We start from the raw sequence: 23630 nt of genomic DNA on the forward strand, positions 1-23630 counted from the left end.
AAAACAAACCAAAAGTCAATATTAAAACATTTGACAGTCCAAGAAATTTATACAGTATATCCAAACAACTTACTGTGCCGGTTTCTCGAGGAGAATTGACTGAAACTCTTGAAACTGCGCTTTCTCCAAGTCTGCTAAGGGCGTATATTTGGGTTTCTTGCAGCTTTGGAAAAGCTTCTTCAATCTCTTGTCTGGGGTGTACACTCCTCCAATCTTTGTTGAACGTCTCGGAATACGCTTCGTCTGGAGGTCATCTTTTTTGGTTGAGCTTATTGGAATACATTTCCCTTCTAGCTCTGCTTTTTTTAATGACCTAGTCAGATATCGACTCAGCTTCGAATTCCCAACGTCTGTTGTGCGAGATTCAGTCATCGGATCATCCTCTGGCGGTGTCTTGTAATCTTCAGAATTTGTCGGTGACGCTTTACCACCTTGTTCCTCCGGCGGAAGGACGTAAGATTCAGGATGAGACCAAACGGTAAGCATCCTACAAGTGTTCTCCTGTGGATCTTTATAGTCACACTCTGTAGCCCACTAATATAGTCCCGTTCAGATGTTTTCAAATACTCATTCTGTACACCTAACAAATAACTTATGCCCTGATATGAAAACTATGGAGAGCTGACACCTCTCACCCCCTCCTGACCCTGAACTATTAACCGAATACCAGACCAAACAAATCAGTATTCTTGTACACCTCATAAATTAACCTGAAAACCTTAACTAAATAACCTGAATACCTGACCAAACAAATCAGTATTCCTGTACACCTCACTAACTACTGATAATCTACGCTGAATACCTGGCCAAACCAAGCTGAACAGCAAAACATAATATATCTAGAGTTGTTATAATCTAACCTCCAACGGTTCCGGGAGAGTCCTGGCAAAGTTTCTGGTCCAACGTTGAAACATCGACTTCTGGAATGTTTGCCGACTTCGAGAAAGATTTGAAACATTGTTTATCATTGTTTATCATTAAAAATTGTAGGAGCAGTTTGATTACCTTTTCCCAGAAGCGAGCATTTGGCGTACGGCCATCACAATGATTATCATGCATTCTCATCGTCTCATCGTCGCTAAACCCATCGCCGTTCTTCTTCTTGTGTTTCTTACTATCAGACCAAAATATTTCAGCTTCATCATTACCATCACCACTGAACGGACGTCGCTTCTTTGGACCTTCCATGCCGGTAGGGTCAGCGTGACTGTTGTCTCTGTTTGTTTTACCGGCTGCTGTGTTTTGCGGAACCGTGAACGAGCCTCCCCTATCATGATGCAACCAGTCAAAAATCTCGTTCCGCAATTTACCCAACTGGGTTTTCAGTTCAACTCGTATCCACTCTTTCAGCTCTTGCTCCTTATCTGATAAGTTTCCTGGTTCAGCCTGTTTACATATCCCACGATGAGGTCGAATAGGACGCTGAGGCACCTGAGTCAAACTTCCAGGTTCATCACATGCTTTCCCAAACCGCCTAGATGGCTTTTGACACTTCTTTTTGACACCAACCACTTCAGCCTTTTCGGCTGGCTTCAGAGGTGGAAGGGATGAATCACCTCCTCTAAAGTCTGTTGCTTTGAACTCGTGCCCTTCCCGCATTCGACGAACTAAGTTATCTATTTGGGGATCGATTACTTCTTTCTTCCACTTTGGATCCCCACCTTCATCTGGGATTGAATACGTAACAATAACCTCAAACAAAGAACACAAACATTCATAAGTACACAAAGTTTGAGCGTCTTAACTTCTGTTTTGCAAATAAGATAGACAACAGCATTGTACCTCAGTTTGGGTTTCCACCAGAAGTATGTCTTCAAAATTCAGAAGTGCATTTGTTGAGTCGCATCCTTCTGGTTCTTGCAAGAAAGAAGTGGTTTTATTAGGTTCGGGAATTTTCTCAAGCAATGAGGGGATAGCTTTAAAAGCAAAAAGTTGCAGCGCCAGAGGGAACCCATAACACGCTGTTGACTGCTGTTTCAAACGAAGGCGCATCACCGAAAGGGATTTATCCATTTTTGAAGGATCAGAAGGTTGAGGTGGTGTCAATCTAGACAGAGTGCTGACGAATGCCTCTCTCCCCCATGGATATTGAAGAAATGATCCGGTGTCTTCCAGCATCTCGACGTAAGCAGGCGTCACATGAAGAAGTTTGTGACCACAAACCAGGAGCCCATCTACAAGCGCAATGAGAGCTAGTGGCAACCGCTTCCACTCAGGAAGACTAGGCTGTTCAAGCATACGAAGAACATCTGGTACAGTCACGTCTTCATCTTCAGTTTCAAACAACTCTTTCCACATACGTCCAGGTGTGGCATCGATAGATTCTGACCCGTTTCCAACTTTTTCCCTTTCAGGCTCGCATTTCAGCCCCGTGATGTCTCCGAACTCACGCAGAGAAAAGCGTAGTGGCTTGTCTGCAAACAAGAACCAGAGCTCATATAGGCGCATCGTAACCAGCTGACGGCTGAGGAGAGAATGTACAAGTTTCACAGAGTTTGAGCAGCGCGATACAGGTAAGTGGAACAGAGCTCCAAACTGACTTCCTAGCAGACAATTCATTTCAGGGGAGCCTCTTAGCAACTTCACTAACGATCCAATGATACTCGCCTTTGAATAGATGTTCAGTCGAGGTTTGCTAGGATAGCAATTACGTGCGAACAGTCTTTCCGGGAAAGTCGGCGTGGTGACAATAAATTCCGGTTCGGTGGATGCAGCTTCATCTTGTTCAGTGGATGCAGCTTCTTCTTGGTCGGTGGATGCAGGTTCCTCTAGTTCGGACTCCGTGCTAATTACTGAAATACAATGACCAAATCCAGACATTTACCCAATGCTTTATTTTTAAAAACTTTTTCCAAAGAATTTCACAGCAAAGCTTAGCGAAAGGACATACCTGCATAACGAGACGCAGTTTTGCCTAGTCGGGCAATTTTCTTGGGATTTGCTTCTCTATCACTGGCGGATTGACTACGAGTCACCCTCCTCGAGGGCGTTATGCTGGAGGGGAATACCATGCCGATCTGGGTACAGTCGAGGGTGGTTCTTATGTGGGATTCTTCTTATGTTTGGTTTTCAATTGCAGCTATTTAGAGGTGGTTCTGGTATATTTTGATATTATGTTTTGGTTTTTCTAATTTGGTTCTTTTTATTCTTTTATTAGGTCTTTTTTTGATTTTTTAAATAAAAAATCAAGAGGTGGCACGGTCGTAATATCAAGAACCACGCGCGCCCTCTGTCGACATTTCATAAGTCTGGAAAAGGCGATTTGTCCAATTTGCTAATTTAAACTTGAGGTCGCCCAACTCCCTAATATCAAACTTGCAATTTACCCGATTTGCCAATTTTTTCTAGATAAAATTGTATTTGGATGTGATATAACGAGAAGATTGTTAGTAACTTGTTCGACTTTAAAATCTATTAAAAAGCATTTCATTAATATTTTTTTGGATCATCATGAGAAGATCCAAAAATCACATTTACTGAAATTGCGCAGAATCTAATAACAATTCCATTCGTGTTATAAAGCAAATGATGATCGACCATGGACCAGCCCGTACTGCAGGCCCAATCCGGGACATGATAAAGACAACCAGAGACTATGTGTTTATCTAGTATATATTCCATGTATATCTGTAACATAGTGTTTATCCTTATCCTTATCTTGTTAGGATAAACATGACCTTATGACGGTCTAATACCTTGTATATATATGGACCTTCTGGTCGACAGTAATAATAACAGAAGTATTTCCCCAACACTTCATTTACAACACGTTATCAACACGACGTTGCTCTCACAAACCCTAACCCTAAAAACCAGAAATAAATCCGAGCAGTAAAAACCCTAATTCCCGACGAACTTCAAACAGCTCTATCCCTCAACTCCGGTGGATCCAGACGACGAGCCAGATAGCAAATTAAAGCTCTTGACGAGACGAAGCCAACGCCGCTAACCCCGCATCAATCGGAGTCCGGACGCGCCCTCACGCTCAGCTACAATACAGGCGGAATATTTGTTCCAGAAACCAAAATCTCTCTCAACCATATACCAGTCTCCTATTCCAACGAGCAGCAACAAAAACAATAATTCCGAGAAATCCATCAGCTAACCAGGAAGATCTCTAACTGATAGACCGATCAACCCATCAAAAGTTTCAGGTATCATCGAAAACTCACCTAAAACCCATAAAAGTATTAAATACCCCCATCCGCAGCCATGTAGCTATATTTAGCAACATGTCTCTGCAAATAAAATAAAACCAGAAACCATAACTCTTTAAAATCTCGAACCTGAACTTGTTTTGAACATGTTCTTAATCTGAAACTGATTTTAAAATTGTTTAAAACTTTTCCTGATGATAGTTTCACATTAGAACTGTTTAGGATTGAAAGTTAAACAATTTTTTTAAAATCTGACTGCTATATGTTGAAAGAAACCGACTGTTACTTGCTTAAACTTATCATTATTGTCCTGTTTAATGTTCTTATCTGATCTGAATCTACTAGAACTGTTAAAGACTCCATGTTACATAATTTTTTTGGAAAATCTGATCATGGTTTCATAAATTAATCCGAGGTTTTACCTCCTGTTCTTGTCTGAGAAATTTGTTTTCTTGATGATTGATAACGACTAGAACTTGATTAGGATTGAAAAAAATATTTTTTTAATATTTAAAATCGAAATATCAGAGATATATCTGAGAAAATATATTTATTTTTAAATCGAAAGTATATAATAAATTGCTTGAATAAATCAAATCTTCCTGATTTATTTTTTTTAAGTAACAATAATTTCTGATTTGATTATTTTTCGAAAAAAAATAATAATAATAATAAATATATGGTATATTTTTCGAAAACCCTAAACTGATTTCATGATTGAATTGGTTTGCTTGATTGCATATTGTTTGCATACTAAAATTGCATACTGAACATAAAATCTCGACTGTTAGGGATATAGATCATTCATAGTTTTCAAAAAATCTGATCTGAACTGAAAAAAATCATTATACTAAATGATCCGATCCAATGGGATGAAGAAAATATGGAACATTTTCCTGATCATCTAAGATAGAATCCCTAAAGGCCTTGAAACCTTGTGTTTGAAATAAGAGGACCTTAAATCTGAAAAATACATTGATCCACACCTTAAACCACCGTATGGTTTTAAGAAAATGCATCATTTAGAAATTTTTTTTCTTTTGGTCCGTGTGTGGCATTGATATGAAGCATGAAAAATTTCCAAAAAGATTACTTGATTAAGACCTGTTTTGAATAATAATTTCAGATGTCGAGTTTCATACCCTCAGATTACAAAGCCCTTGATCTCTCTGGAGATAATTATCTTGATTGGGGTATAAACACTTCAGCCGTCTTGAAGTCTAGAGGACTTGGGAAGTGCATCAAGTATGGCAATGACACCCTTGCGTGTGAAAGACACAGAGCCATAATGATTATGCGACACCATCTCTGTGAGGACCTAAGAGACGAGTTTGGATATGTTAATGATCCTCATAATCTCTGGTCATTTTTGAATTCTAGATTCTGTGAGCCATTGTTGCACGAATCCAAGAAAAAATGGGAAGCTCTAAAGTTCCAGGATTATGAATCCGTAGACAATTATCACTCTGATCTTATGAGAATCACCTATAGTCTTAGACTATGTGGTGAATTGGTAACAAACGAGGATTTGTTAAACAAAACTCGTGACACATTCCATTCAGAGGAAGTGTTGTTATCACATCAGGCCAAAGGTTTCACCACCTATTATGACTTGTTCTCATATTTATTAGACATTGAGCAAAAGAAGCAGAAAAGGATGGATAACATCAGACGGTTTAATGACATCATGGAGATATATTATGCTAGACAGTGAGATGAAAATCCCTGAAGCTAATAAAGCCACATTTGATAAGAAGAGATCTGAGGAGGATTCCGAGTGGACACTCATGGACCATGAGGTCGGATTATACATTGAATAATTTTCCGACATTCTGATTTTATGTTTTCATATCTGATTTGATTTATTTGTTATTCATTTATGTTATTGAAATAATAAAAACGATTTTGTTTTTATATATTATCTTGCTTGGTCTTGCTTGATGATTCTTGATTAAATAACAAATAAAACCTTAATAAAAGGATAATCAGTCCACTGATAGTTGATTTCATGCATGGTTTAACTTTACCTTGATTGTATAGGTTTAACTTTACCTTCCTGCAATCACATAAAATCAATTGTTGGGTGTAGACTAATGAGTCAGTTCACTGATAGATTGATTTCTCGCATAGATTTAACTTCATCTTGATTGTATAGGTTCAACTTTACCTTCCTACAATCACTTGAAATCAATTAATTGGTACTGACAATGGCAAAAGACACGACATTATTCAGACCCATTGAGTTATAAAGAAAAAAAAATTCAATGTTTCTACATTGAACCAGTGAGCAAAGAAAATACGATTCCTTTCAGATTTTTGAAAAATCGCCTAAAAGCATTATGAATGCCTATACCCATATTTTCTACTGATTTATTCTATGCTAAGGATCAGTATGAAAGAGGCATAAAGCCATGGTAACCAGTATGGTTCACCACGAAATAAACACTTATGGCATGACCAGATTAGCCATCTTGATCCAAAACATGATGAAAAATTAATTAAGGCACAAAAGTGATCCCATAAAATCTCACAATGTGTTATAAGTACACAAAAGGGAAAATCACTAAAATAATTAAGGCTCCACTGTCCTAAGCACTACGAAATTATGAGTATGTTCATGAGGGGGAGAGAGGACTAAAACCCACAGTCCATGATCATATCATAAATTCGGATTCCATGGTTTACAACCATAATATACACGGCTGGAAAGCTTTAAAGCTCTCACTAATGGTACATCACCCACGTCCAGCCTAAAGCTTAAGGACATTATGTATATAAATATTGATTTACATCCGGCCATACATGTAAGCATAGACATTCCCACCTCTAAATGATTAAGGGTCATAAACCAGACATATACACAAACCATCTTAAGAAAATACGAATATTCCACCACATATGTGTGCCATTTAAGATGGAACCTCAGATGAGGATTGGGAATATATATTAGATAAATAAGACTTCCTCCACGAAACTATAATGTATCTTGTGCCAAACATGGATGATTTAATCAAGTGGCCAAGAACACAGATTACAAAAGATAGTAATCTGATTATCCAACTTTGAAAGGAGAAAGTTATCAGGCTGATAAAGAGTAAAGAGTAAAAGAGAAATATAATGGTATCAACCATAGTTGTCTTGGCAAGATCCTCAGACCAAAGATTATGATCTAGACGTTCTAAAAGAATATGATCAAAAGATATAAAAGCTAGCAGAAATATATGCCAGACACACTGACCCGAAAAGAAAAAAATGACTATGTCATACCAGCTTAAGCACCACGAATTTGATGTCTAAGAGACACAATCAAGTTTCTATAATGTCTATTAGAGATAGACAAATAAGTTCCAAATAATAAGGAACCTCGGAAAGTAATGAAAGGTGCTCAGGATCGTACAAATCCGAGTTCATAAGAGAAACCAGTTCAGACAGAGAAATAAGGTTGCGCAACCACACATCTAAGGTACCAGACCATGTAGTTTGGGACGCCAAACTGCAAGGTATAAAGGTCTTGGATAATAAGATCTCAAAATCTAATTAGATCATGTCTGGAACAGTATGAAACTAAAGATAAAAAGTGTTAACACCAAAGATGTATTTACATACATAAGAGCTCATAAAAGATTGTAGTACTTGGGATTTGAAGGATATAACCTGAGGATCATGAACCCACATAGAGTACTCATAAAACCTATATAGGGACGTGGGGTGTTCAAAGAATTCAAAGTAATTATAAGACAGATGGGCGTAGTAACCATGTACATACAGAAAAGCCATCTAAGAAAGAAACCAGTGAATGGATCTTGTGAGATAAGAAATTTCGTGAGATTAAAGGACATGACCACATGGTATAGTGTGTCCATGTTCCTTCTAAATAACGTTCAAGTATAGCTTGATTACACAAGGATACTCACAAGGACCAAGGAACAATTTATAAAGAGATATGCTCCTATATGGTGGATGCTACTACAAAAAATCAAGTTTGATTTTGTCTGGATATTTACTAAAGAAATAATGGTGTAGTAAGCAGCAAATGGATCTCTGGATAAAGGTATCAACGTACCATAGAAATATGAGAAAAAAATTCTCATAGAACAAGCTTTGTTCCTAAGTTGTTTATGGATTGTAATATACAGCATTTGTAAGTAATATGAAAGACTAAGTATTTACTTAGTGCAGTCAGTCCATACAGAAAATATTATAATTCCTTGTGATCATAATAAAGACCAACTGAGAGAAAAAAGTTCAATGGTTCAAAGGTTCAATGATACAAGTTATCGATTGATTAAACAGGCTATGTTTTACATATGGAAAGTCTGTAGAAAAATCATAGCCGTGTGTGTGTGTGTCAGCACGCCTAAGTGAGAACCATAAACCAGGATAGTGACCAGAAGGATGTCTGGTCGTGGCTTAATGATTATAAGCATTGCTAAAGCAAGAAAAGATCGATAACCATGTACAAAGGACATGAGTGTATGACTGCGAATTCATTGTGTGATGAGTTTCATTGCAGCAAATAATTATTGATGGTATGACCTTAGACACTCATGATTATGAACGAATATAGACAAGGTCTATAGCTCAACATGGATCGACAAAAGAAAATAAAGAATGATTGGTTACAATGGATAAAGCCATTGGCACATACGAAGAGATATAAGTCCGAATGAACGAAAGATATGAAGTAAAGTTGTTCGTATGTGTTCTGGGTCTATGACTCAATATATATTGAATGTCCACGTTTTGGGAAAGCCATATAACCAAAGAGAATCCGTGGGACATGAAAAAGGACCTGCAAGTAAAGTTTTATTGTAGATTATAAAGTCCATCCGAGCACCGTTTGAAGCACCATCAGTTCAACCAAGACATGGAGTGATCAGCAGCAAAGATGTACATCCTGACCACATCTTAATGGAGTTCCAAAAGACAACTTCAACGTTCAAGAAGACTCGGATACCAGATGGGAATGCGTCTACTACAGTGATGCATTCATCTGGGGGAGTTCATGTGTTGTACTTTTTTTTCCTGTCCTTGGTTTCCCATTTTGCCACATTGGTTTTGGGGTTTTTCAAGAGAGGTTTTAATGAGGTAACATTAAGCATGCAACGAACCTGTACCGGATGTGTCGATCAAGGGGGAGTGTTATAAACCAAATGATGATCGACCATGGACCAGCCCGTACTGCAGGCCCAATCCGGGACATGATAAAGACAACCAGAGACTATGTGTTTATCTAGTATATATTCCATGTATATCTGTAACATAATGTTTATCCTTATCCTTATCTTGTTAGGATAAACATGACCTTATGACGGTCTAATACCTTGTATATATATGGACCTTCTGGTCGACAGTAATAATAACAGAAGTATTTCCCCAACACTTCATTTACAACAATTCGATTCTTTTTTTTTTTTGGATAGAGAATGGTTATATATTACTAAAACATGATTCTAGCAAACTATTTGTTTCACATGGAACAATTTAAGGCTAATTCCATATAACTTTTGAATTTTATTCTGAATATCTGAGTTTGTTTTCTTTCATTCAACAAGCACATAATCAACAATATACATTTTTGTCCTAGATCTTGTGGTTAGGTGGTAAACACGTTTTAGGTTCAATCCAGTTACTATGCAAAACTAAATCACATTATTTTTAGATATCAACACGGATATGAGTCTATGCTTACAGTCCATTTGCATATCCAGATAGAGAAGATATGTGGGTTACACTTTCTTTTGCGAATCAGACTGGACCTATAACCCCCATGTTAATAAAAAAAAACATTTTGCCGAAACAAAACAAAAACATCCATTTCAATAATCAACATTCAAAGCTACTTTTTCATTTAAACATTTTAAACAAACATTTAATTTAGTTTATTTACATCCTTATTTTAACCGGCTCAATTCAGACTAATTATTATATCTCGTCCCAGCTTAGAGGTTTAAACCATGTGGCATAATGTATTTATCAAATTAAATCAAAATGCGGTATAACTAAAAATGGCAATGCTAAAAGAAGGTCACTGAAAATTTTAAGTTTTGAGCCTTCGCTGTTTTTCTTTAACAAAAGCCATTACATCATCCTAATTTAAAGATGAACAAAACTGCGCATTTAAATTCACATCGCCTCTAATAACCAATCAAAATGCTCATAGGTTAATGAAAAAAAAAATATTAAATATATTTTTAAAAAACTAATATAGCTGGAAAAAAAATAACGCCAATTTTAACGATACTAACACCACCAACTAAACCCTAAACTCAAACCCTAAACCCTAAACCTAAATTGTACACGTTAAACCCAAATTCTAGACCAACCAAATCCTAGACCCTAAACCTAAACCCTAAATCCTAAACTGTAAACCCAAACCTTAGATCCTAAATCCAAACCCTATACCCTAAACTCAAATTCTAGACCATAAATCCAAACTGTAAATCCTATATCCTAAATGTTTGGGTTAATGTTGATGTTGTTCCTTTAAAGTTTAAGGTTTGAGTTTAAATTCTAGGGTTTGGATTTAGGATTTAGGGTTTAAAGTTTGGGTTTAGGGTCTAGAGTTTGGGTTCAGGATCTAAGATTTGTGTTTAGAATTGAGAGTCTAGGATTTGAGTTTAAGATATAGTGTTTAGGTTTAAAATTTAGGGTTTAAGAGTTAAGGTCTACGGTTGGATTTAAGGTCTAGATTTTGGATTTATGGTATAGCTGGCGTCGTCAGTATCGTTAAAATTGATGTTATTTTATTTTTTTAGCTATTTTGGTTTCACAAAAAACATTTAAAATTTTTATTCGTTAATCTGCGTGACACTTTGATTGGTTATTAGAGTTGAAGTGAATTTAAAGGTTCACCCTGAGTTTTGTTCTTTAAAGCTATAAACCTAAAATTACCATCAACCTAATTTCATATCCACAAATAAATCTTAAACCCATCATCACACACAAAATAATCTATAAATAATATTTTTTCAAAATTTTTTAGTATCTCAATCCTTCATAGTTCCATCGGTCCATCGTGAGTGACAACCATAAACTTTAGAGATTAGCATCCCGTAGTACGTTGTATTCTTAGGCAAGCAAAAGTCAATCCGCATATGTAGGCTAAAGAAGCGAAAGCATCAACACATGATAAAAACAGGCAAAAAGATAACAAACACACAAATTGCGATATATTACTATTTCAGAGTAACCTAATCATGTCTCCAAAGTTTTAGATTCGAGTTTGTAAAGCATTGAGAAGACTGGCATGAACTAAAGCCCAACAAACAAAAGCTTTAGGCATTAAAATATATATAACTTATTTAGACCATTTTGTATAAAAATTCCTTCAGTGTAGTGGTCAATTCACTTCGTTCTATCCCTAAGATCATTTGTTCAACAAGCAGTTGTGCCACTACTTCTTAGCAAAAGTTCCAGCTTCCAGAACTCTCTTGATAGTCTTTTGCCTTCCTATCTCCAAATCTTACATTCCATCTTGATGGAGGAGCAAGACTCCGTACATCATTAATTACCACACAATTTTCCTTTTCTAACCCATATGTTGTAACTTCAAACAATAATATTTGTACTACAAAATATGTCAATTACATGATTTTCCAAGACATAAGTAAATATTTAAAATGGGGTTGTGTTCATGACAATCTTTTGATTTTTGACACGTAAGATTGATAGCTCTAGTGCCACTACATACTATCGTTCCAGTTCTATTTATTTTTTCTTTTCACAAAACTCATTCGTTCAACATAAAGGATGTGGACTTTATGTTAAGGTTGGTTTCATCACCCGAACATTACAAAGGGCGCTTTAAATTTGATTCAAGGTTCCTGAATAAGCCAATGGTGAAAGAAGAAATTAAAAAAGCATGGCTAACCAACCATGCTTTCTTTGGGGTGACGGTGGATGATAAACTGAAGAGATGCAGGAAGGATCTAAGCTCTTGGAAGAAAAGACAAAGCTTAAACTCTAGAGACAAGATCGTTCAGATTCAACAACAATTGGAAAAGGAACAATCAGCGCTCTCTTTTCGTACCATCCGGATTGACTCCTTAAAGGGAGAACTGATTACAACCTATAGAGAAGAGGAGAAGTATTGGAGCCAAAGATGCAAAGAGAAATGGAGTTCCAAGGGAGACAGGAATACCAAGTACTTGTATGCATCAGTCAAAGCAACAAGACAAGAGGTAGCATTCTTAAGCTTTATAACAAAAATGGTGTGCCTCAATTCTCGGACGCAGGAAAAGGTGAGATGGCTACTCAATATTTCCAAGATCTCTCCGGCTCGTCAAATCCAGATTATTTTGATGAATTCTTCCACGGGTTCAGATCTCGGGTCTCTTCTTCGATGAATGAACAACTCACTCGAGATGTTTCAAAAGAGGAAGTTAAGGAAGCGGTCTTTGCTATCAAACGATCTAGCACTCCGGGCCATGATGGAATGTCTGGCTTATTCTTCCAGAAGTTGGATGTAATAGGAGAACATGTGACGATTGAGGTGAGGAATTTTTTCAGCTCAGGAACCTTCCTTCTGACTGGAATTACACTCAGCTGTGCTTGTTGCCAAATGTCATTGATTCGATAGAGATGAGTGACTTGAGACCCATCAGCCTTTGCTCTGTCCTCTACAAAATAATTTCTAAGATATTGATTTGGAGACTCAAACCGCTACTCGCTGATATTTTCTCACCTACTCAGTCAACATTTGTAGAGGAGAGGCTCATCACGGATAACATTCTTATACCTCACGAAGTATTCCACAGTCTGCGCACAAATGATCACTTTTCCGGTGAATACATGGCTATAAAGAGTGATATGTCGACGGCTTATGACAGAATTGAGTGGGCTTACCTGAAAGAGCTTCTCTTGGCCCTCGGTTTTGATCCAGGATGGGTGGAGAAAGTGATGTTCTGTGTAACATCAGTCATGTTTTCTGTTTTAATCAACAACCAACCTTTTGGTAAGATAAAACCAGAGAGAGGCCTGCGTCAAGAGGATCCACTATCACCATTTTTGTTCATTGTTTCCATAGAAGGTTTGATCCACAAGTTAGCAGAAGCTGAGAGGACTCAAAAAAGTCATGGTATTCAATTCTCATGAGAAGGGCATATGATCCATCATCTCTTGTTTGATGATGATAGCTTGATGGTGTGCAAAGCCACAAAGGAACAAGCAACGGTGCTAATGAATATCCTGGAAGCTTATGGCATTTTAACTGGGCAAAAAGTCAATTTACTTAAATCGACAATCACATATGTAGCAAAGGTGAATAAAAAGCTAAAAGAGGCTGTGAAGAAGATCACATGTACAGTACAAGAAGGAGGGACATGCACTTACCTAGGATTGCCAGAATGCTTCAGTGGCTCAAAAATTGAGATGCTTGCATACATTTACGACAGACTGAAGGACAGATTGTCAAGTTATTTTGTGAGATGCCTATCACATGGTGGAAAGGAAGTGCTCATCAAGGCCGTTGTAATGGCAATGCCTGTCTATGCCATGTCCTGCTTCAGGTTAACTAAGAAGGCTTGTGAGAATTTAACCAAAGCAATGGCAGCCCTCTGGTGGAATGCGCTTGAACAGAAACGGAAGATCCATTGGATAAGCTGGAAGAGAATGTGCCTATCCAAAGAGCAAGGTGGTCTGGCTTTTAAAGACATTCGAGGGTTCAATCAGGCTCTTTTAGCCACACAAGCTTGGAGGCTGTTAGATCAACCTTTATCGCTGTTTGCGCGAGTTTTCAAAAGCATGTACTATGCCAAGACTGACTTCCTAGTGGCCACAGCTGGCCAGCGTCCATCTTATGCTAGGAGAAGCATTCTCTATGGGAGGGAATTGTTAAAAAGGGCTTGCGGAAGTAAGTGGGAAATGGGAAGTCCATATCGGTATGGTCAGAGAAATGGATTGTTGATAAAGTGCTGAGATTGCCCTTGATGAAAAATATAATAGTGGACCTTGAGTTGAAAGTTTGTGAATTATTGGATCCTGTCTCAAGAATTTGGAGGATCGACAAACTCAAGGAGCTTTTTTACGATGAGGATATTCAGCGCATTATGAAGATGAAACCAGTGGTAAATGAGAAAGATTTTTGGACTTGGGTGCATAACAGGAATAGATTCTATTCGGTAAGATCTGGTTATTGGCTCTACAATCAACTGAACATGACCGGAGAAAAAATGATAGCCAATGCCCAGCCTTCCTTGAATACTTTGAAGGAATCAGTATGGAAGGTGGAAACATCACCTAAGATCAGAACCTTCATGTGGCGTGCCTTGTCCAATGCCATCCCTGCTGGTGAATTTCTACAACATCGAGGCATAAAGCTGGATCCATGTTGTCAGCTGTGTGGATTCCAAGGAGAATCGCCTAACCACATCTTGTTCTCATGTACTGTGGCGAGACAAGTATGGGCGCTATCTAATATTCCAGTTCCTGAAAGTGGTTTTAGTGAGACCTCTCTATTCTCCAACTACTATTACCTTATCGAGTTGGCTAAGAACAACAGGGTCCCAAAGATATTATCAGGAATTTCCCCTGAATCATGTGGTTTTTATGGAAAAACAAGAACTGTTTAATGTTTGATGGCAAAACATTCCTTCTCGCAGACATTTATGTGAAGATCCGGAGGAAGTTGAGCTGTGGTTCATTGCAGACCAACAAGAAAAAGAGATGGAACACGAGAACCGCAAGGAGATGGCAATGGTGTGCAACAAGTGGGCAAAACCGCCTGAGTCCTGGCACAAGTGCAATATTGGGATGGTATTTGTTGGGGTCAAAAATGGTTATTTCAAAATCAACGGCTATGATTATTTCTTATTCACGGATTTTTCGCAAAACATTCACTGAAAGAAAGATCGGAAGTGAACGAACGAGCGAATCCCGCACAAAAGCCACTCGCCGGAGAGCTTAACCATCACGCGGGTCAGCTCGCCGGCAAGCTCAACCATCACGTCGGTCAGCTCGTCGGCGAACTGAACCGACGTGTGGTTATACTCGCCCGGCGAGCTCAACCTTCACGCCGGTCAGCTCACCGGCGAGCTGAATCGTCGTGTGGTTGCACTCGCCCGGCGAGCTGAACCATCGTGTGGTTACTTCTCGATTCGTTTTGATTAAAGTTATTCTCGAAGTTTTATGACTAAAACCGAGAAATCGTAAAAACGTCAAAAGGCCTAAGAACGGTCCGCAAGGATCCAAACTGGTCTAGAGGCCCATCTACGCTCTCAGAAGGGATCCGAGCCCATAGAAGTTATGACGGTTTGTCCTAACTCGCAGAAATACGATAAATGCTAAGTTTCCAAAGATAAATGTAAAGATTCGAGGATAACTATCAAGATCGACAAAAAATGGAATATTCCCAAAAGAGATAGACTTGGGCCCGAAGGCGAAGGATGGGCCACCGACCTTGAGCGACTATATTAGGAGAACAGGAGCAGAAAATGTTGAGATGAGGAGTTAATCTATGAAGGCTTAGGAAACCTTGGGAAGAAGGAATGAGGAGAAGAAGGCATTAAGAGGAGTTAGGCCGAGACAAGACCGTACAGGCCGTACACTGGCCGTACTGTCCGTACAAGTAGGGCACAACCAAATGAGAAGTTACTCTACCTTGAGGTGAAAGGTAACTTAGAAGGAGTTAACCTTTGGGAGTAACTGAGCAGACCGTTGAAGATAGGATAAGGGACGCGGCTTGACAGGCTGGATGATAGCTGTAAAGGGAAAGCAAACCTTATCCATCCGGTCACACATGTGAAGCTCCTTATTGGCTTAGTTTGAATTAGGCGCGCCTCTCCTCCTTTGACTACACATGCTTGTTCTACTTTATCCTGATGAAGCCCTAGGATCTAAAGACTATATATTGTAAACTCTCTCATTAATAAAAGATCAGACAGTTCTAAACAATCTTTCTCTTTACTCATTTCACTATGATTCTCCATTAGTCTCTAAGTAGTCTCTTAATCTCTTATTCTCCTTCTCTAATCCTTTCTAAACTCAGATAATCCTTTACATTCCTAAAAGTCATATGGTATCAGAGCCAGATTGATTGCAATCTGAGTTCGTGAGTGATTCTCTTAAGGATTCAAGTTTGAAACTTTAAGAGAACAAGTGAGTGTGTTTGAGAGTTTCTTAAGAGTTCAAAAGCTCAAGGTGTTTTGTGTGTGTCTTGGTGATCCGTGGGAGGTTCATTTGAAGATTCAAGAGTGAATCTGTGTTCTAGAGAGCAGCGTGGGTTCTCAGTACAATATCTAACCGGTTGTTCAAGCTGTAGACGTCAAGCTGTTCAAGATGGAGAGTGGTATGAAGATGAAGGTCGCGGTGACATTCAAAGGAAGCAACTACCTAGTCTGGTCTAGGATGGTGAAGACTGCTGTGGGAAGCAAGGGTTTGTGGAAGCATATCACATCTGGTGAGGCTCCAATGGCGATTACTCAGGAGGGTGACAAGGAGAGCCCCGAGGAGAGTGCGGTAGAGAAGTGGCAACAAGAAGACATGATGGTGATGTCAGTCCTTCATGCCTCTTTGGAGCCGGCTATCCTAGATGCTTATAGCTACTGTGAGACAGCCAAGGAGCTGTTAGATACTCTGAAGAAAGTGTATGGAAACACTTCTAACCTGAACCGAGTGTTTGAAGTCAAGAAAGCAATCAATGGGTTAACTCAAGATGACATGGAGTTCACTAAGCACTTGGGGAGGTTCAGGTCTCTTTGGTCTGAGTTGGAGATGCTGAGGCCAAGCACAGTTGATCCAGAGCTTCTAAATGAGAGGCGTGAGCAGGGCAAGGTCTTTGGGTTGCTGCTCACATTGAATGCAAGTTACAATGGCCTCATTCAGCACATGCTAAGGTCCGAGAAACTGCCTGACCTTGAGGATGTGTGTGCTCAGATACAGAAGGAGCAGAGCTCAATGGGTTTGTTTGGAGGCAAGGGAGACTTATCTCTTGCAAATGCTGCGCAATCGGACCGGGAAGAGCCTCCACAAGCCAACAAAGCTGGTTACAACAAGTATGAGGATAGGAAGTTCAATGGGAATTGTGATCATTGCAAGACGTATGGGCACAAGAAGAGTCAGTGCTGGATACTCCATCCCCACTTGAAGCCGGCTAAGTTCATGAAGGAGAGAGAGGCAAAAGCTCACATGACTGAAGGATCAAGCGGAGCAGGGCCATCTAACCGAGGAACTGAAGTGGAGAACCGTGAAGGAAATGGAAATACTTTGGTGACCTATACTGGAGCTATCAACCCCCGAGGCAATGATCAAGACTTCGTCAGGAGATCCGAGATGGATGCACTCATCAAAATGCTCAAGGATAATGGTAACATTCATGGGTGTTAATTTTGGTGCTTCTATGATTGCTAGAACTATAGAAATGACTCCCATTGTGGCTGAGATTGTTAGGATTGATAGTAAGACTGGAATTGAGCATTGCATTGATAGAAATGCTAGGATGAATGCATATAGATCACAAATTAGCATCTGCCATAGTGCTAGCAATACATCCAAACCATTGATTATAGATTCAGGTGCATCTCATCATATGATTAGTGACACCAACCTGATTAAGGATATAGAACCTACTAATGGATGTGTGATGATTGCAAATGGAGATAAGATACCTATTAAGGGAATAGGAAACTTAAAGCTATTTGATAAGAACACTAGAGCATTTTATATTCCGGAATTCACATCAAACCTACTTTCAGTTAAGAAATGCACTACTGATTTGAATTGCAATGTTATATTCAGTCCTAATGATGTGAAGTTTCAGGATATTGAGAGCAGGCAATTGATTGGAAAAGGAGTTACAAAGGGAGACTTATACATGCTTGAGAAGCTTGATCCTGTTTCCAATTATAATTGCTCATTTACTTATGTTTCTAGTTTGAATAAAAATGCATTGTGGCATGCTAGATTAGGTCATCCCCATGAGAGGGCTTTAAACTTGATGTTACCAGGTGTGGTTTTTGAAAATAATAAATGTGAGGCTTGCATTTTAGGCAAGCATTTTAAGAATGTGTTTCCAAGAACATCTACTGTTTATGAAAATTGCTTTGATTTGATTCATACTGATGTGTGGACTGCACCTAGTTTTTCTAGAGATAATCATAAGTGTTTTGTCACATTCATTGATGAAAAATCTAAATACACCTGGTTAACACTAATTCCATCAAAAGATAGAGTGATAGATGCATTTAAGAACTTTCAGGCTTATGTGACTAATCATTATCATGCTAAGATTAAAATTTTGAGATCAGATAATGGAGGAAAGTACACAAGCTATGCGTTCAAGAGTCATCTAGATCATCATGGAATACTTCATCAAACAAGCTGTCCCTACACACCACAACAGAATGGTGTAGCTGAGAGGAAGAGCATGCACTTGATGGAGGTGGCTCGGTCATTAATGTTCCAAGCCAATGTACCTAAGAGATTCTGGAGTGATGCAGTATCCACTGCTTGCTATCTAATCAACCGGATGCCTACAAAGGTATTGAAGGATCAAGCGCCATTTGAAGTTCTGAACAAGCGCAAGCCATCCTTGGAATACATGAGAGTGTTTGGATGCTTATGCTATGTGTTAGTACCAGGAGAGTTGAGGAACAAGCTACAAGAAAGAAGCAGAAAGGCAATGTTCATTGGTTACTCAACAACTCAAAAAGGATATAAGTGTTATGATCCAGAAGCTAGAAGGGTACTTGTATCTAGAGATGTGAAGTTTATTGAAGAAAAGGGATACTATGAGGAGAAGAATCAAGAAGATCTGAAGGATTTCACATCAGATAAGGCTGGAGTCTTAAGGATCATTTTGGAAGGTCTTGGTATCAAGATGAACTAGGATCAGTCCACAAGAAGTGGAAACCAAGAAGAGAGCTCAACTGAACCAAGTAGAGCTGCTCAAACACCTCACCTTGATCATGACGGGGGAAGTGAACCTGAAACTCAAGAAAATGGCCAAGAAGGAGTCGGCTTGAGTGAGGAAGGAGAAGAGTTCAACTCAGGTTCTCATCATCAAGGTGAGCAAGACCAAGGAGATGAAGAACATCAGAGTGAAGCACAAGAACCGCATACACAAGCTGAGCCGGTTCAAGAGCAAGAACAACCAGTATTGAGGAGAAGCACAAGGCTGAGAAAGGATCCTTCCTCTTGGGTAAACACGCGAGTGTACTACAATGCCCAAGCTGTGGAGCATCCTTCTCAAGTTGTGTGTTCCTTTGCTCAATACCATGAAGAACATTGTGCCTTCATGGTTAACTTGGATGAGAGCTACATCCCAAGAAGTTATGAAGAAGCAATCATGGATAAAGAATGGAAGGAGTCAGTTGGAGCTGAGGCAGGAGCTATGATCAAGAATGATACTTGGTATGAGAGTGAGTTACCAAAAGGGAAGAAGGCTGTGACTAGTAGATGGATATTCACAATCAAGTATAAGGCTGATGGAAATATTGAGAGGAAGAAGTCAAGGCTAGTTGCAAGAGGTTTCACTCAAACTTATGGAGAAGATTACATAGAAACCTTTGCACCAGTAGCTAAACTACACACAATCCGGATTGTATTAAGCTTGGCTGTGAATCTTGGATGGGGGCTATGGCAAATGGATGTGAAGAATGCATTCCTACAAGGTGAACTTGAGGATGAAGTGTATATGCATCCACCTCCAGGCCTTGAACACTTAGTGAAGAGAGGGAATGTGTTGAGATTGAAGAAAGCTATCTATGGGCTGAAGCAATCACCAAGAGCTTGGTACAACAAGCTGAGCACTACCCTCAATGGCCGAGGCTTCAAGAAGTCTGAACTAGATCACACTCTCTTCACACTCACGACTCCCTCAGGTATGATTGCACTCCTCGTGTATGTTGATGATATCATTATCCAGGAAGTGATAAGGAAGGTATCATAACAACCAAGGAGTTCCTTAAATCCATGTTTGGGATTAAAGACTTGGGAGAAATGAAATACTTTCTTGGAATTGAGATATGTAGATCCAAGGAAGGTTTATTCATGTCCCAAAGGAAGTATACACTTGATTTTTTGAAAGGTGCAGGTGCTTATGGAGGCAAGACAGCAAGGATGCCTATGGAGGATGGCTACAAAGTCCCACGAGAGGGGAGATTGAAGACAGCAAACCTTATCAGGATCCTAAACTCTATAGAAAACTAGTTGGTAAATTGATTTATCTTACCATAACTAGACCTGACATTTGTTTTGCTGTGAATCATGTGAGTCAACACATGCAAGTGCCTAAGGAGCATCACTGGCGCATGGTGGAGAGAATCTTGATGTATCTCAATGGCTCACCTGATCAAGGAGTATGGATGGGTTGCAATGGGAGCACTGAAGTGGTTGGATACTGTGATGCGGATTGGGCTGGTGATAGAGCAGACAGGAGATCAACCACAGGCTATTGCACATTCATTGGAGGCAACTTGGTTACTTGGAAGAGTAAGAAGCAGAAGGTGGTGTCTTGCTCGAAGCTGAGTATAGAGCTATGCTGAAGCTTACCAACGAGCTGGTGTGGATCAAAGGCATCTTGAAGCATTTGGAGATTGATCAAGCCACTCCAATGACAATGCATTGTGATAACCAAGCCGCCATCCACATTGCCTCCAACTCGGTGTTCCATGAGAGAACCAAGCACATTGAAGTTGATTGTCACAAGGTGAGGCAGATGATCATCCTAGGAGTCATCTTGCCATGCTACACAAGGAGTGAAGATCAGTTGGCTGATGTGTTCACCAAGGCTGCAAGACAGAAGACAATGGAGTCCATTCACATCAGGTTGGGCCTCATTGATCTTGGGAAGAGAAGGAGCTGATCCTCTTGGCTGTGAGGTCTTTACTCTTTTTCCCTCATCAAGGTTTTGTCCCAATGGGTTTTCCTTGGTGAGGTTTTTAATGAGGAAGATCTCATGGCCATCCAAGCTTAGACTTTCACAAAGCTAAGCTTGAGGGGGAATGTTGAGATGAGGAGTTAATCTATGAAGGCTTAGGAAACCTTGGGAAGAAGGAATGAGGAGAAGAAGGCATTAAGAGGAGTTAGGCCGAGACAAGACCGTACAGGCCGTACACAGGCCGTACTGTCCGTACAAGTAGGGCACAGCCAAATGAGAAGTTACTCTACCTTGAGGTGAAAGGTAACTTAGAAGGAGTTAACCTTTGGGAGTAACTGAGCAGGCCGTTGAAGATAGGATAAGGGACGCGGCTTGACAGGCTGGATGAGAGCTGTAAAGGGAAAACCTTATCCATCCGGTCACACATGTGAAGCTCCTTATTGGCTTAGTTTGAATTAGGCGCGCCTCTCCTCCTTTGACTAAACATGCTTGTTCTACTTTATCCTCATGAAGCCCTAGGATCTAAAGACTATATATTGTAAACTCTCTCATTAATAAAAGATCAGACAGTTCTAAACAATCTTTCTCTTTACTCATTTCACTATGATTCTCCATTAGTCTCTAAGTAGTCTCTTAATCTCTTAATCTCTTATTCTCCTTCTCTAATCCTTTCTAAACTCAGATAATCCTTTACATTCTTAAAAGTCATATAAAAAAAGGGGATCCGAGAATTTAGACTTAGAGAACTCATGCTAGCTTAGAGAACTTAGGGATTAGGTGGTTAGACTAGCACGGCAAGGCTTAGGACGTCTTGGCCGCCTCTTGTCCTGTTGTTCCGATAGTTAGCATATCTCTACTCCTCTCGGAGAAATCTTGTATTCATACTATTCAATAAAACGCCTCTGAGCGATTATCTATCTTTTTATCGTTCTAAAGTGATTACGCAGAGAATTCAGACCTTCAAGGAAAAATGGGTTGACTCGGTTTTCCTCCATTATAATTTATTATAATCGACGGTGTGAATTTCGGTTCCCACAGTATTCTTACAGGAGAAGAAGATTGGTGGTGTGTCTTGGGTGTTGCGGGACCATAAAGGAGAAACTCGTATACACTCGAGACGTTCCTTTATGGGTTGTACCGATGTGATGGACTTCAAGATGGCGGTGGTAGTGTGGGCGATCCAGAGTATGGAGCAGCATCAAATGAACAGAGTGATCTTTGCAATTCAAGATGAAGCTATTGTTGGGATGGTGTTGAGAGCAAAAGCGTGGCCATCATTCAAATTCATGAGTTCCGAAATCACTAAGAATTTGGCTAAGTTGGAATGATGGAGAGTGGTCAAAGAAGAGAAGATAACCAATAGAGGGGTTTTTCTCATTGCTCAAAGTGTCATCACCACAACCAAGTTGCAATCATATGTAGCATGTGGAGGACCTATGTGGTTAAGAGAGCTCTTTGATGGTGAGAAAATGTAACCTTATGTTCTGTTTGTGGCTCTCATGTCATATGTTTTGAGTCTGGCTGTTGGTTTTTCGGAGATAGTTTGATTTTTGTTGTTGTTTGGATGAATGATATCACTCAAATTACCTTAAGGAATGATTTATACTCTCTCAAATAAGAGGTCGAGTTGTAGCACTTAGGGATCAAATTCACAGGGAGCTAGGGCACACAAAAGATCTAATAGTTATATGATTAAGCTAGACTAATAGATTATAAAGCAGTAAATATAATAAATTGCAGGTGCGAACAAGGTAGTTGTTCTTATGGGAATGAGAGTTGTTTGATGGAAGGATGGTTGCTAGATCTAGGATTTCTATTCAGGTAATCATGATTATAATGATATAGAAACTAATTGTTGTATGCAAGATATTAAAGAGCTCAACACTTATAAAAACAAATCTATCAGCGTTCGCTTTCTAGATTCGTCTATTGACTAGATCTAATGATCTCAACAATCGTCTGTCGATCAATTAAAAGTGTCGATCGATGATTCTAAAGAAATATCGATCGATACACCTTTCACGACGTCGATCGATTATTCTATTTGAATATCGATTGACACGCTTCTAGGAAGCTTTGCGCGCGGGTTGATAAAGTAATCACTAGGGTTCCTAGATCAGTTATCACCAGTTTCTAGCAATCCTAGTTCAATGAGGATCTATCCAGAGAAAAGACCAAGCTATCACTTGTGCCTAATGATTCTAAAATCAGGGTTCTAGTTCGCGACTGTAGAACTCAAGCAGTAAGAACATCCTATTGATTAATATCACATCCTATTGTTGTATGCAAGATATTAAAGAGCTCAACACTTATAAGAACAAATCGATCAGCGTTCGCTTTCTAGTTTCGTCTATTGACTAGATCTAATGATCTCAACAATTATCTGTCGATCAATTAGAAAGTGTCGCTCGATGATTCTAGAGGAATATCGATCAGTACACCTTTCACGATGTCGATCGATTATTCTATTGGAATATCGATCGACACGCTTCTAGCAAGCTTTGCGCGCGGGTTGATAAAGTACTCACTAGGGTTCCTAGATCAGTTATCACCCGTTTATAGCAATCCTTGTTCAATGAGGATCTATTTAGAGAAAAGACCAAGCTCTCACTTGTGCCTAATGATTCTAAAATCAGAGTTCTAGTTCGCGAATCTAG

At 39.3% G+C, this 23630-nt stretch overlaps 2 protein-coding genes across 2 annotated transcripts; one reads left to right on the forward strand and one right to left on the reverse strand.

Annotated features, from left to right (window-relative positions):
• Nucleotides 1–1740: 1740 nt before the first annotated feature.
• LOC111197732 lies at nt 1741–3098 on the reverse strand. The gene is made up of 2 exons (XM_022695884.2): nt 2891–3098; nt 1741–2792 (listed from the first exon to the last, which is right to left on the reverse strand). Exons 1-2 carry the CDS (start codon nt 3009–3011, stop codon nt 1741–1743), a joined length of 1173 nt encoding a protein of 390 aa, XP_022551605.2. The 5' UTR covers nt 3012–3098.
• Nucleotides 3099–5283: 2185 nt separating this feature from the next.
• Nucleotides 5284–5977, forward strand: LOC125579885. The gene is made up of 2 exons (XM_048743782.1): nt 5284–5670; nt 5789–5977. Exons 1-2 carry the CDS (start codon nt 5284–5286, stop codon nt 5975–5977), a joined length of 576 nt encoding a protein of 191 aa, XP_048599739.1.
• Nucleotides 5978–23630: the final 17653 nt, after the last annotated feature.

The sequence above is a fragment of the Brassica napus genome, chromosome C1 (genome assembly GCF_020379485.1).
Source record: "Brassica napus cultivar Da-Ae chromosome C1, Da-Ae, whole genome shotgun sequence".
Taxonomy (NCBI): domain Eukaryota; kingdom Viridiplantae; phylum Streptophyta; class Magnoliopsida; order Brassicales; family Brassicaceae; genus Brassica; species Brassica napus.

Bases quoted from the DNA above. Each gene is read 5' to 3' on its own strand.
- LOC125579885 (XM_048743782.1), top strand. From the start codon at position 5,284: ATGTCGAGTTTCATACCCTCAGATTACAAAGCCCTTGATCTCTCTGGA. The intron at 5,671-5,788 runs GTAACAAACGAG...CATATTTATTAG, and splicing joins TTAGACTATGTGGTGAATTG to ACATTGAGCAAAAGAAGCAG.
- LOC111197732 (XM_022695884.2), bottom strand. From the start codon at position 3,011: ATGGTATTCCCCTCCAGCATAACGCCCTCGAGGAGGGTGACTCGTAGT. The intron at 2,793-2,890 runs GTATGTCCTTTC...ATTGTATTTCAG, and splicing joins AACTGCGTCTCGTTATGCAG to TAATTAGCACGGAGTCCGAA.